The sequence below is a fragment of the Chanodichthys erythropterus genome, chromosome 14, assembly GCF_024489055.1.
Source record: "Chanodichthys erythropterus isolate Z2021 chromosome 14, ASM2448905v1, whole genome shotgun sequence".
NCBI lineage: Eukaryota > Metazoa > Chordata > Actinopteri > Cypriniformes > Xenocyprididae > Chanodichthys > Chanodichthys erythropterus.
Genome location: NC_090234.1, coordinates 16232026 through 16244545, shown reverse-complemented (window position 1 = coordinate 16244545; position 12520 = coordinate 16232026). Strand labels below are relative to the sequence as shown.

The 12520-nt window shown below is 34.3% G+C and overlaps 1 protein-coding gene across 4 annotated transcripts in view; it reads right to left on the bottom strand.

The window, feature by feature from the left end:
* Nucleotides 1–755: 755 nt before the first annotated feature.
* ttc21b (tetratricopeptide repeat domain 21B) overlaps nucleotides 756–12520 on the bottom strand; it is a 30648-nt gene continuing 18883 nt past the window's right edge. For 2 of the 4 annotated variants that reach the window (XM_067409565.1, XM_067409566.1), the window contains 11 exons: nucleotides 12046–12152; nucleotides 11268–11456; nucleotides 9913–10023; nucleotides 9532–9613; nucleotides 9256–9406; nucleotides 7327–7488; nucleotides 6421–6616; nucleotides 4434–4658; nucleotides 3702–3822; nucleotides 3534–3601; nucleotides 756–1236 (listed from right to left, as the gene is read on the bottom strand). In XM_067409565.1, the coding sequence (XP_067265666.1) occupies nucleotides 1159–1236; nucleotides 3534–3601; nucleotides 3702–3822; nucleotides 4434–4658; nucleotides 6421–6616; nucleotides 7327–7488; nucleotides 9256–9406; nucleotides 9532–9613; nucleotides 9913–10023; nucleotides 11268–11456; nucleotides 12046–12152 (1490 nt within the window). In that variant the 3' untranslated portion in view covers nucleotides 756–1158. Of the gene's footprint in view, nucleotides 1237–3531; nucleotides 3602–3701; nucleotides 3823–4433; nucleotides 4659–4944; nucleotides 5042–6420; nucleotides 6617–7326; nucleotides 7489–9255; nucleotides 9407–9531; nucleotides 9614–9912; nucleotides 10024–11267; nucleotides 11457–12045; nucleotides 12153–12520 lie in introns of those variants that run through there. The other 2 variants (XM_067409567.1, XM_067409568.1) reach the window with 2 other exon arrangements.

Genomic DNA, 12520 nt, shown 5'->3' with positions numbered 1-12520 from the left:
GCATGTTATATGTTTGGCAACAGTTCTTTTAAGTGTGTAGCTTTTTATTTCTTAAACAACCATGTAGGAAGATGTATCATGGCCATATTCAAGGATGACAAAGTCAATATTCATTAGGCTCAAATTGAGAAAGAATGGTTGTGAGGGAGCATGAAGAATCATTGTCACACATGAACTGGCACCTCAGAGTCCAGACCTTAAAAGTCTTTGGGATGTGCTGGAGGAGACTTTACAGAGTGCATTGTCAATACAAGAATTTGACCAAAAATTGATGCACCTCTTGATGGAAATAACATCACAACATTTATTGGTTGGATTATATGTACAGTAACACTCTGAATGGTTAAAAAGGCTTTTAAAGGCTTGCAGTGGACGCCAGCATCAGATGGTTAAAGAGTTGTTTATCTGTAATGGAAAATTAAACGGTTCAGATTCTGCCTGAGTTCAAGCACCACAAACAACACAGATTTAGGGTCAATTCTATTTTGTGCTCTTGAGGGCAGAGCACTTGTAGCGAGAACTCTAAAAAGAGAATTGCTGACACGTGCATTTTTATAGACCCTATACAAAGCCAAACATCGTCACTTTATTTAATACTGTTTCAAGAGTTTATTCTTGCATACCATTTTAAAACATGAGTAGACATCAGTGTGAGGTAAGCAGTATGCTAGTATTCCAGTTAAAACACTGCCAAACAGTAGTATGCTACATTGTTGTCACATGACCTCACTGTTGCATGAGAATGGCATGCAATTATCAACTTGGAAATAAAAACAGTTGCATTTTTGATTCAATTTTAGGCAAAAATGTTGTAACGTTTGCCAGTCTTATCAAATAAAGAGTCAAAAAGAGACACATTGAAAATGCAAGGTCAAGCACAATGCATTGTGTGTCCAGTGTGCTCAGTTGTAACTTCACATTCAACTTCACAAAACAGATATTGCAGACAGAAGTGGCAGCTGTGGCCCGACATTAGTGTTTTGAAATGTTTATTTAATTCTGTGTACATAATGGAAAATATCAATGCTTGTTTTTAATGTTAATTTAACACTGGATGTAGTCATATCAAAACATTTCTTATAAAGTTCATTGATAAGTGTCAGTATGCGAAATTATAGATGAAATCAGGATTGAGCAAACACCACACCGGTCATTCTGTCATGATCTTAAAGCCGCTCTTGCTTTGTCCAAGATATCTTTTCTGATCCGTGGATAGTTGGGATGTGCGTCCAAAACCTGAGGGTGTGAGACATACAGACAAACACAAGACTGAAAGATGCAGCAACAGGATTTTTTCATGTTTCACTTGAATCACAACAGCAACTGTCCACTTTTGCAGCAGCTGTGGTTTTTGTAAGAATTTTTTTCATTCATTCTCTCCGTAGACATTTTAAAAGACTTCAATAAAAAGCTCTAAACCATGAACCAAATTAACATGTTCTGAAATTATTCATAATATTACAATTCAAAGCAAAATGTATTTAAAATACCCCCCCAAAAATTTTGTGAAATTCATATTTGAGAGACTATAGTTGGCCAAATTCAAGTGAGACTGTCTGTGATCTATGATGCCAGAATTATTAAATCATACATAAGTTTATATATATATATATATATATATATATATATATATATATATATATACATACACACACAAACAGGGGTGAACATAATCTTTTCGGTCAGGTTCTCATGAGAGCACATTGAGATTCGGTTTGGTGCTCACACTGCACATAAAAAATAAAATAAATAAAAATGAATAATAGCATTATTGCACATTATTTAGTTTTTTTTTTTTTTATAAAATAATAAACAAAATAACTAGTGTGATAATACTATTATATCTTAAAATAAAAAAGAGGATTAAATAAAAATACAATTATTTTATACACTTATAAATACAATGCTAATATTTCCATTTTTTTCTTTTTTATTTGTATATGAATTTTAAACATTTTCAAACCTAAAATCAGCAAGCTTTTATTTTGGCAGGTTGAAAAATCCACCCTACGTTCCATTCGGAAGGGCTCATCTCTATGCCCTAATCCCTTCAAAGGGTTTACCCTCCAGAGAGAGAGCTTCAAAGATGAAGGGTGTAGGGGTCAAAAAAACTTGTGTGTCATCTTAACGAGACAATCAAGGAGGCACCTTTGTCGCACATTTTGTACGCTGGTTGACCCCCCAAAAAACACGCTCTGAACGATGAGTAGATTGTGCAAACTGCATCTTTTATTAACGTTTAACGTTAGTTTATTTATTTATTTTGGGTTATCGCACTGTATTGTATATTTTTTCTATGTATTCGAAACATTTGAATGTACTGATAAAGGGAGCTGTGAAGTATTTTTGATGAAGTACAATGTTGTTTTGACCATAATAATGTACCAAATCTAACTCGTATAAATATTACAGTAGTATAGAAAAATACTATACATACATTTATAGGTAAAATCAAACTCTGAGCCTCCTGTACCCATTCTGTGACACCAAACAACTTCCGTGTGCAAACGATCATGGGGGCCCGAAGTGTCCTTTAGTTGTATCCATCGAATTCCTTTATTCCCAAGGGCCCTTTGAAGTGGCCAGTTTTGAGCACTTCGGTTTGGAACGACCCTTCAATATGGCAGCCATGATTCTTTTCACTCCAAAGTGCCCTTCAGAGGGCGATATATCCCGTTTGGAACGCCCCGCGAGTCCCCCCCAGGAATCGGGTCTCCCCGAGTGATCCCATTGGTTCAACAGACTTTTAATGGGTAGCATTTTTAGCACCTGATTATAATTCCTGCAAAATCACATTATCATTTATTTTGTTTAAAATGTGTTATAATGACCAATAATGGATCATATACTGGTATATATCTGAAGTTATAGGTTGTGAAATCAAGCATTTCTCGTCCTTACAGTTTTTTAGTTAGCTTATGTACCAGCATAGCATACAGCACATCTAGGCTGCTAGCTTAGCTTATATTATATTAGGTATGTTTTTTGCTTCCAATATAGTTCCCAATGACATGTTTGAAAAGAATAATATTTTTGTGTACTTAGCATGACAATTAATTTATTAAAAATTTATAATAGTGATATTATATACTATACCACATTGCTATTATTGTGTAAAATTAATATTAAATAACTTTTACAGAACATAGTATGTTGCAACAATCCTTATCCTTTATATATATATATATTATTAGGGATGGTTGCGTTTCCAGTTTGTTTTATTATGCAATACATTATACAATATTTATATTTCAAGCATGTTGTTTGTGCACTTAATGTAATAACCATCATACACTAGTGAAATAGGTTATAATTAGTCAAGACATCATGATAACAACTTTTGATCACCGCCTGGTCCTAAAGGAGACCTGATTCTTGGGGTGGACTCTAGATAAGTATGTCTAGAAAGGTTTGAACATTATTTGTAAAAAAAAATGTTTCTCTATGGAAAAAAAGAACGTGATTTTGCTTCTGGAATCTGCCTGTTGTTCTCTGTACATCATTTCCTTTAGAAATTCAAATTGCATACTCACTTTATGACACACATCTATAGCATCCACGTGTCTTTTGGCCTTCAGGTAATTGAATGCAAGCTTGTAACCTGGTAAACGACAGGATGCTGATGTCAATGAGGGATGTGCACACACACATACACACACACACACACACACAACAGAGCGTCTGAGGGGCTTTAATCTTACCGACAGTGGGGTTGGTTTGATTGCTGTACTTCCAGGCCAATTCATAATTCATGGCAGCATCTCTGAACGACTGCTCCTTCTCCATAATGTAACCCATGTACTCGTACGCCTTGCAGCAGGACTGTTGTAAAACAGGTTAAGACATCAGTCTGTCATTGGCATCAGTGTTATTTATTATTTTGGATATTCCGTTATGTCAAATGAAGAGCTTGCAAAGAAGTTGTTGTTGTGATGTTCTAGGGGTTCGGCAAACTTTCGTTTTTTGGCCATCAATTTAAAAATAAACACTGAAAATGAATCAAAATTAAGTGGGTTTATGCTTAAAAAGAAAAAAGAAATCTGCTATGGGGTAAGAAAATCTAAACCTCAAATTCAAAGGAAAAACAAGTTTATTTTTCTTACACTACTGGCAGATATTTTTCTTGTTTTCAGCAAAAATATCACTTAATTTTGATTCATTTTTCAGAAAATAAGACTTAATATCTTACTTCATTTGGCATCTCAAGTAAATATATATATATATATATATATATATATATATATATATTTTTTTTTTTTTTTAAATGTTTAGATATTTATACTTGTAAACAAGACAAACATACTGAGGATCATTTAAATAAAAAAAATAAATAAAAATACCACATGTTTGGATTTAAATGCGCTAATCTTTTATTAATTTTGAACAGCTGAATTTCCAGAAATAATTGTAATGTTAAACCAATAAATCAGCACCTTGTTGTGGCGTAGGCACCTTTTCAGTAGCTCTCCAGCCATGTCGTATTTTCCCGACTGGATGTAGATGTCCGCCAGGAGTAGCCAGCTTTTTTCGAACTCATCCGCATCTCTGATGTTCCAGTTCATCTTGGCAATTCGTTTGAGCTGATTTCGGGCTCGAGGGGTTTGCTTCAGGATCATGTAGGCAGTGGCCATGGCCAGCAGGGCAGGAACATGATCTTTCTGCACAGAACAAACAGATTTCTGGGGTAGTTGAGTGAATGAAGCTGTGAAACATGAAAGAAGAGGATTCACCTCATATCTGTGGCTAAACATTTCTTAGGGGACATCCACACAGAACACGTTTTTGCAATGAAAAACGGCGGGTAGTGGAATAAATAATTAAAAAAAAAAACTCGATCTTGAGTGGCGAGTTTTTAGTATGCCGTGTCATGTGAGAATCTTACCTCACTCTCTATCGACATTAAACTGATGCTTCGCTTTTTCTTATTTGAAAGCAGGCGTCTATCAGCGGACTGAACAATGGCAACTTTCAAACGCTCCAGTGTGTATCTGTGCAAGCGTCATCGATGTCTGTTTATAACATGTTTTTGAACCGTTGATCACTGTAGCCAATCACAGAAATACTGGATGAGTGCATGAACACAATGGCCACTCATTTACAAGTCCCCACAACAGTGCTAAAAGTGTCACATTTTTTAAATTTCAGTACCCACTTGGTACCAAAGTTGGTACTTTTGACAACACTATGTTATTTGTTATCTTGTCATTTGTTATCATGAATTATCATGTCATTTTACTTCAACATCAAGTAAAACCATCAATTTTTTTTTTTAGATATTTAGACTGGAAACAAGACAAAATGGCCACTAACTCTTTTAATTAAGTTAATTCGACAACATTTATGGTAAAATATTGATTGCTACAGAAAACAATTTAGCATTTTTAAACTTTCATTCTGCTCAGAAAACGGAGAGCAATTGACAACAATGTTTAGTCTTAAACAGGAGTAACAAAAGTATGGAAGTCCATGAAATAAAAAATAAAAAAGACAATTGTGACTTTATATCTCACAATTCTGACTTTATAACTAGAACTGTGAGTTATAAAGTCAGAATTGCATGATAAAAACTCGCAATTGCAAGAAAAAAGTCAGAATTGCGAGATAAAGTCATTAAGACTAGTAAGACACAATTGCAAGTTTATATCAAGCAATTCTGACTTTATAATTCACAACTGAGTTTATATCACACAATTCTGAGACAGTCAGAATTGTGAAAATTGCGACTTTATATCTCTGTATCTCGCAATTCTGACTTTATAACTCGCAATTGTGAGTTTAAATCTCACAATTCTGAGAAAAAAAGTCAGAACTATGAGATAAAAAGTCGCAATTACCCTTTTTATTTAATGGCAGAAACAAGCTTTCATACAAAAGCCTACTGAATAACATATACACTACCAATGTTTTTGAAAGAATTGTTGTCTGCTCACAACGGATGCATTTATTTGATCAAAAATACAGTAAAAACAGTAATTTTGTAAACTTGTATTGCAAAATAGCTGTTTTCTATTGGAATGTATTTCAAATGTAATTTACTCCTGTGATCAAAGCTGAATTTTCAGCATCATTACTCCAGTCTTAAGTGTAACATGATCCTTCAGAAATCATTCTGATATGCTGATTTTCTGCTCAAGAAACATTTCTGATTATTATCAATGTTGAAAACAGTTGTGCCGCTTCATATTTCTTGTTGATACATTTTATGTCAGGATTCTTTGATAAAAATAAAGTTCAAAAGAAAAGCATTTACTTATACATTATAAATGTCACTCAATTTAATGCAGTAAAAGGTCTGAACACTAGTGTAAGTTTGCCTTGAAGGTGTGATTCATGCTTATACAAAAGCGGTGTGCATATGTGGGTGTGTGTGTGTGTATTCAACACATGCACACAAATATCCGTCATGTGATGCCCACACACCTCACTGTTTGCGATCTCAATGAAGATGTTGAGAGCTCTTTCCACGTTGGCTTTCTGCTTGGTGGCCAGATAGCAGTAGTTCTCCAGGATGCGCAGCTGTACGTGTCCCGCTGGGGTTTGCGGCTTCAGCTCCTTTAAGAGCTTCTCCGCTGTTCTCACGGCCAGCTGCTCGGACTCCTGCTTCTCCGTAGAGTTTCTGAACTCATACAAACGAAATGCATCATTAGTAAGACTGAATGAAACTCAGTAACAGCTTATGCAGAATAAAACACACCAAGGGAATATTGGTGAAGTGTTTTCACACATGGTTTGTATCAGACATCTGAGGCACCTGGTATTAAGATCCGTCTCAGGTGAACTGATCACCAGTGTTCAGCTGAGACAGATTACAATTTTCACTTGGCAGGAACATGAATCTCAAATGCATCTCCTGTGGCACTTGTGGACGTTTTGAGTGGAATACTCATTGTTATTTTATTTAAGCAGCTGTTTTAAATGGGTAATTTACCGCTGGTAATTTGGGCTTTCAATAAAACTTGGCTGCTTATGCTGTAGAAAGGCAAAAAAAAATTCCCAAATAGGTAGGAAAACCCATAATGCATTAGGCATGTTGCCTTCCAACGCCACTCTCAGTCTGTTCCTATTGGATAGCCTTGGCCAGAGTCAAATAGTGCCTTGCTTGAACTTTTAGTCATAATGGTGTCAACTTGTATTGTTCCCAGGTGTACATATACTACTGACATAGTAACAATACAAAGCGGGTTAAAAATCGGCGGAGTTGCACTTTAACTGATCTTTAACTGCATTTCGCCATATAAGGAAAACTAGAGAAGTTAGACATGTGACAATGAACAATTCCAAATTTGAGATCTGTGTTCATTTTCTCTGAATAAATTGTGGACCCACCCCATGTCTCCGTCCAGGTTCTCGAACACCTCTCCTCCTATGGTCTCATTATCAGGGTTGAGACAAATCTCAATCATGTTGTACACTGCGTTCTGGCCCCAGTCGTTGTCCTTCCGGGCTTTGTTAAAGTGACGCAACCCATCGTTAGGTTCGCCGGTGTACCTGTGAGAAGCAGAAGATCAATATTCATGTCCATATTAAATTTGGAAGAAAAAAAGAGAGAATTACTTTAGAGTAAAATGTGACGTGGCCATGTGATTCAGTGAATTATGAGATTCACTCTATTTGGCTTGATGAACGGAAGTGGATGAAGAACATAATTCTTGTTGTATTCAATTCAGCAACCAAAAACGAAGGCTGTTGTCATAGATTGATCAATGTGCATGACTAATCAGATACAGATACTTCAGAGAAGTAATTCCCAAATGTTTTTGCCAGTAATACTGTGAAATATTATTACATTGTATTTGAATATATTTTTAAAATGTAATTTATTCCTGTGATCAAAGCTGAATTTTTTAGCATCATTACTCCAGTCTTTAGTGTCACATGATCCTTCAGAAATTTCTGATTATTATCAAACATTTATTCTGCTTCATATTTTTGTGGAAACCGTGGATACATTTATTCAGGATTCTTTGATGAATAGAAAGTACATTTTAATTATAAATGTTACAAAACTTCCATTTTTGATTATTTGAATGTATATCTTCTGAACAAATGTATTAATTTCTTAAAAAAAAAAAAAAAAATTATACATATATATATATACATACACAATACATTCCAAAAGTTTGGAACCACTAAGATTTTTAATGCTTTTAAAAGAAGTTTCGTCTGCTCACCAAGGCTACATTTATTTCATTTTCTATTTGAATATATTTCACAAAGTAATTTATTCCTGTGATCAAAGCTGAATTTTCAGCATCATTACTCCAGTCTTCAGTGTCACATGATCCTTCAGAAATCATTCTAATATGCTGATCTGCTGCTCAAGAAACATTTAATGTGTACAATTGTACAAAATATTTGTGTACAGTATTTTTTTCAGGATTATTTGATGAATAGAAAGTTCAAAAGAACAGTGTTTATCTGAAATCTAATCTTTTGTAACATTATAAATGTCTTTACTGCCACTTTTGATTGATTTAATGCATCCTTGCTGAATAAAAGTATTTCTTTAATTTCTTTAAAAAAAAAAAAAAAAAAAAAATCTTACTGACCCCAAACTTTTGAACGGTAGTGTATAATGCTACAGAAGCTTTGTATTTCAGATAAATGCTGTTCTTTTGAACTTTCTATTCATCAAGGAATCCTGAAAAAAAAAGTACACAACTGTTTTCACCATTGAAAATAATCATAAATGTTTATTTAGCAGCAAATCAGCATATTAGAATGATATCTGAAGGATCATGTGACACTGAAGACTGGAGTAATGATGCTGAAAATTCAGCTTTGATCACAGGAATAAATTACATTGTCAAATATATTTAAATAGTACACATTTATTTTAAATTGTAATAATATTTCACAATATTACTGTTTTTTACTGTATTTTTAATTAAATAAATGTAGCCTTGGTGAGCAGACGAAACTTCTTTTTAAAACATTAAAAATCTTAATGGTTCAAAACTTTTGGACTGTAGTGTATATATATATATAAAAATGTAAGACAGACCCATATGACAAAACATTTACCTCTAAGATTTTAAGTTAATATTTAATTTAACAACATATTCACATTCATGGTTCTTTGACGTCATTTTATGATCACATGCAGGTAAACAAAACGTGATTTATTATATTTATTTACTTTAATTTTATGATTTCATTTATTAGCTTTTCACCAGCTCATGAACCCCTTCGTGAAACCCAGCTTTTAGCATCATCATAAAGCGTTCCCATCTATTTCTAATTTTATAATCTTACCAAAGGTAGAGCCCTTTGCAGTAGTTGTATCCAGGCTCAAACTTGGCCCTCGATGAGTGTTTCTCAGCCATCTCAAGGAATCTTGGAACCTCCTCCAGTTTGCCGGCTCTGCGCAGCAGATCAATGAGGCGGGACAGCGTTGGGTAGTTGTCTGGGGGAAGAGATCAAATGAGCTCATTAGGCCATCCTTGGGTTTCCTCTGCGGTTCTTATGTGTATATGGAAGGGCTGCTGCAAGAACGGCATCGTTTGAAAACTCAGGAGATGAATGGCACACCTGGTTTCTTCTCCAAGAGCTGCTGGAAGTGAAATACAGCCTGTTCATAGTCCTGCTTCCGGAACATAAGGTCTGCCATCATCTAACAACAAACACGGAAAAGAAAAAGTTTGAAAATTACAAAAGAGCTGTGGGAGAATATGACCGTTTTAGTGTAAAAATAAATAAATAAATAACAACTGAACTGTTTTGTGGCATCTTCAGAGGCTGATTTGAACGGTTTATTTATTTAATCATCAATTTCTCTATAGAGAAAATCAATGAGAATTTTCCCTCCAGAACTCTACTGTTACACTCTACACACTCAAGATGTTTATTCCACCTCTGGATTCATCTGATTGGTCCATGTAAAGTCATGAGAGAGGGCTTAGGGAAACTGACCAGTGTGGCGGACTCGTTGACCGGATCGTTCTTCAGAATGGCACTGCACTGCTGTTGACAGGCCTCGACATCATCCAGGGTAAGATACAGCTGAGCCAACTCCAGCATCACCTGATTAAACACCCACATTTACTTTCACAGCCGTTCAAGAGGGACACAGAAACGTGTACTGCTTTCAAAAAGAATCATTATATTATGTTTCACATTTTTTATGCAATAAAAAAAAACATACAGTGCAAGGCAAATGTCTTTGAGGCATTCTGGGAATAAGTCTAGGCTCAGTCCTTTATCCATTAAAATATCTAAAATATTATTTATTAATTTTAAAGATATAAAGTTTTAATTTAAAATGTAAAGTCATAACTACCCATAATATAAATAATAAATAAATAGTAAGTAAATAAATATTTGTGACATCATTTTTGTGTTTTGTGTTGATCTATTCTAGTTGATTAAAACAGAATTGAATTAGATTTACTGAGTTAGATTTACAAAACTAAATTAGCACCTTTCATTTGCAATTCATTGAATTATCCAACAATAATATTTAGATAAAAATAATTCATTCATATATATATATATATATATATATAGTTATTTAATGTTTAACACGAATACACACACATACATACTGTGTGTATATATATATATATATATATATATATATATATATATATATATATATATATATATATATATATATATATATATATATATATACACACACACACACATAAAAGCTTTGTATTTTAGATGAATGCTGTTCTTTTTAACTTTATATTCATAAAAGAACCCTGAAAAAATTGTACACAACTGTTTTCATCATTGATAATAGTAATAAATGTTTAATGAGCAGCAAATCATCATATTAGAATGATTTCTGAAGGATCATGTGACACTGAAGACTGGAGTAATGATGCTGAAAATTCAGCTTTGATCACAGGAATAAATTATTTTTAAAATAATATATCACAATAGAAATCAGTTCTTTTAAATTGTAAAAATATTCAACATTATTACTGTTTTTACTGTATTTTGTATCAAATAAATTCAGCTTTGGTGAGCAGAATGACTTCTTTTGCAAACAAAAAAATCTTTGCAATCTAAAAAATTATAAAATCTAAATATATAAAATTACAAATTGTATTCTACATTACATGTTGCAAATACCAGGTGCACATTTTTAATATGGTCTATGGGGTGATTAATTGGTGATGGTTTGTAGTGCAAATGTATGCCTGTGTCGTGTTCAAATGCAGCACCACACACACAAACTGCCTGACAGCTCCAGGCTCGGCCAGACTGATCCAGCTGCAGAGGAACACACTGGACTCACTGATCCGGGCCACACTGACCTTGCTGTCACTTTCACAGTACACAAGCGCCTCTTTGTAAAACTTGACGGCTCGTTCGTAGCCGCGCTGGCTGCTGCACTGTTTGGCGATTTCGGCGCAGATCTCTGCGGCGAGCTGCTTCTGCGCGGGCACCGAGTCGGGCTGCTCCAGCTGAACGCGCTTCAGTACCTTCGCCTGCACATCTCTCGCCTGAGGAGAAGCACAATTTCAGAACACTTCAATCATTTGATTTGGGCATGAAATTAAAGAAACACTACACCTCAAAACTGAAACTCTGTCATCATTTACTCAGCCTCAAGTTGTTCCAAAACCTGTATGAATTTCTTTCTTCTGTTAAACACAAAAGATAATATTTTGAAGAATGTCAGTAACCAAACAGCTGATGGACCCCACTGACTTCCATAATATGGAAAAAAAAAAAAAATCTCTTCAAAATCTCTTCCTTTGTGTTCAACAGAACAAAGAAACTCATACAGGTTTAAAACAACTTGAGGGTGAGTAAATGATGACAGAATTCACATTTTTGGGTGAACTATCACTTTTAGTAATTTTGTGATGTGCTTTTGTCATTTTTATTCATTCTTTTTTTCTATTCTAACTTTATTTTTAGTGTTTTTAGTATAATTTTAGTACTTCAACTTAAACATATTTATGTAATAAAAGTCTTTCTTCAATATTTAGATTTTATTTTAGCTCTATTTCAATTACCAAAAATGATTTCTAATAGTTTTAGTTAACAATAACAACCCTGTTTCAGAGGAAAAGACATTCAACTCACTCTCTGTAAGGACAGTAATGCTTCCTCATTTTTATTGACTTTGCTCTGAACCTTGGCGAGAAGCACAAGATAACGACAGTCTTCGGTAAGTAGTGGCAGCTCATTCACTGAAAAATAAAGACAGGAAGACGCCATTGATCGCATGTCAATAACAGAAACTGCATTGTGCACTACACGAAAATTGCAGTTTAAATTTCTCTAAGCTGAACCACCTTCCAAACATCAATCAAAAGTGCACACCCATGTTTTTCCATGACACACCCAACGGACTTTTCTGACATTCCTAATTTAATTTGTCAGTCGTGCAACAGGTTTTTGAATACACACCCTGAAACAAATAATTCAGCATTTATAAGGGCTGAGAAATGCTGTAAATATAGTAAAAAATACAAGTAAAAATACCCAGCAGACATGTAATATTCCTTTCTATTGCTTAAACACACATTTCATTCCGGATCAGATATCTGTGTTAAAC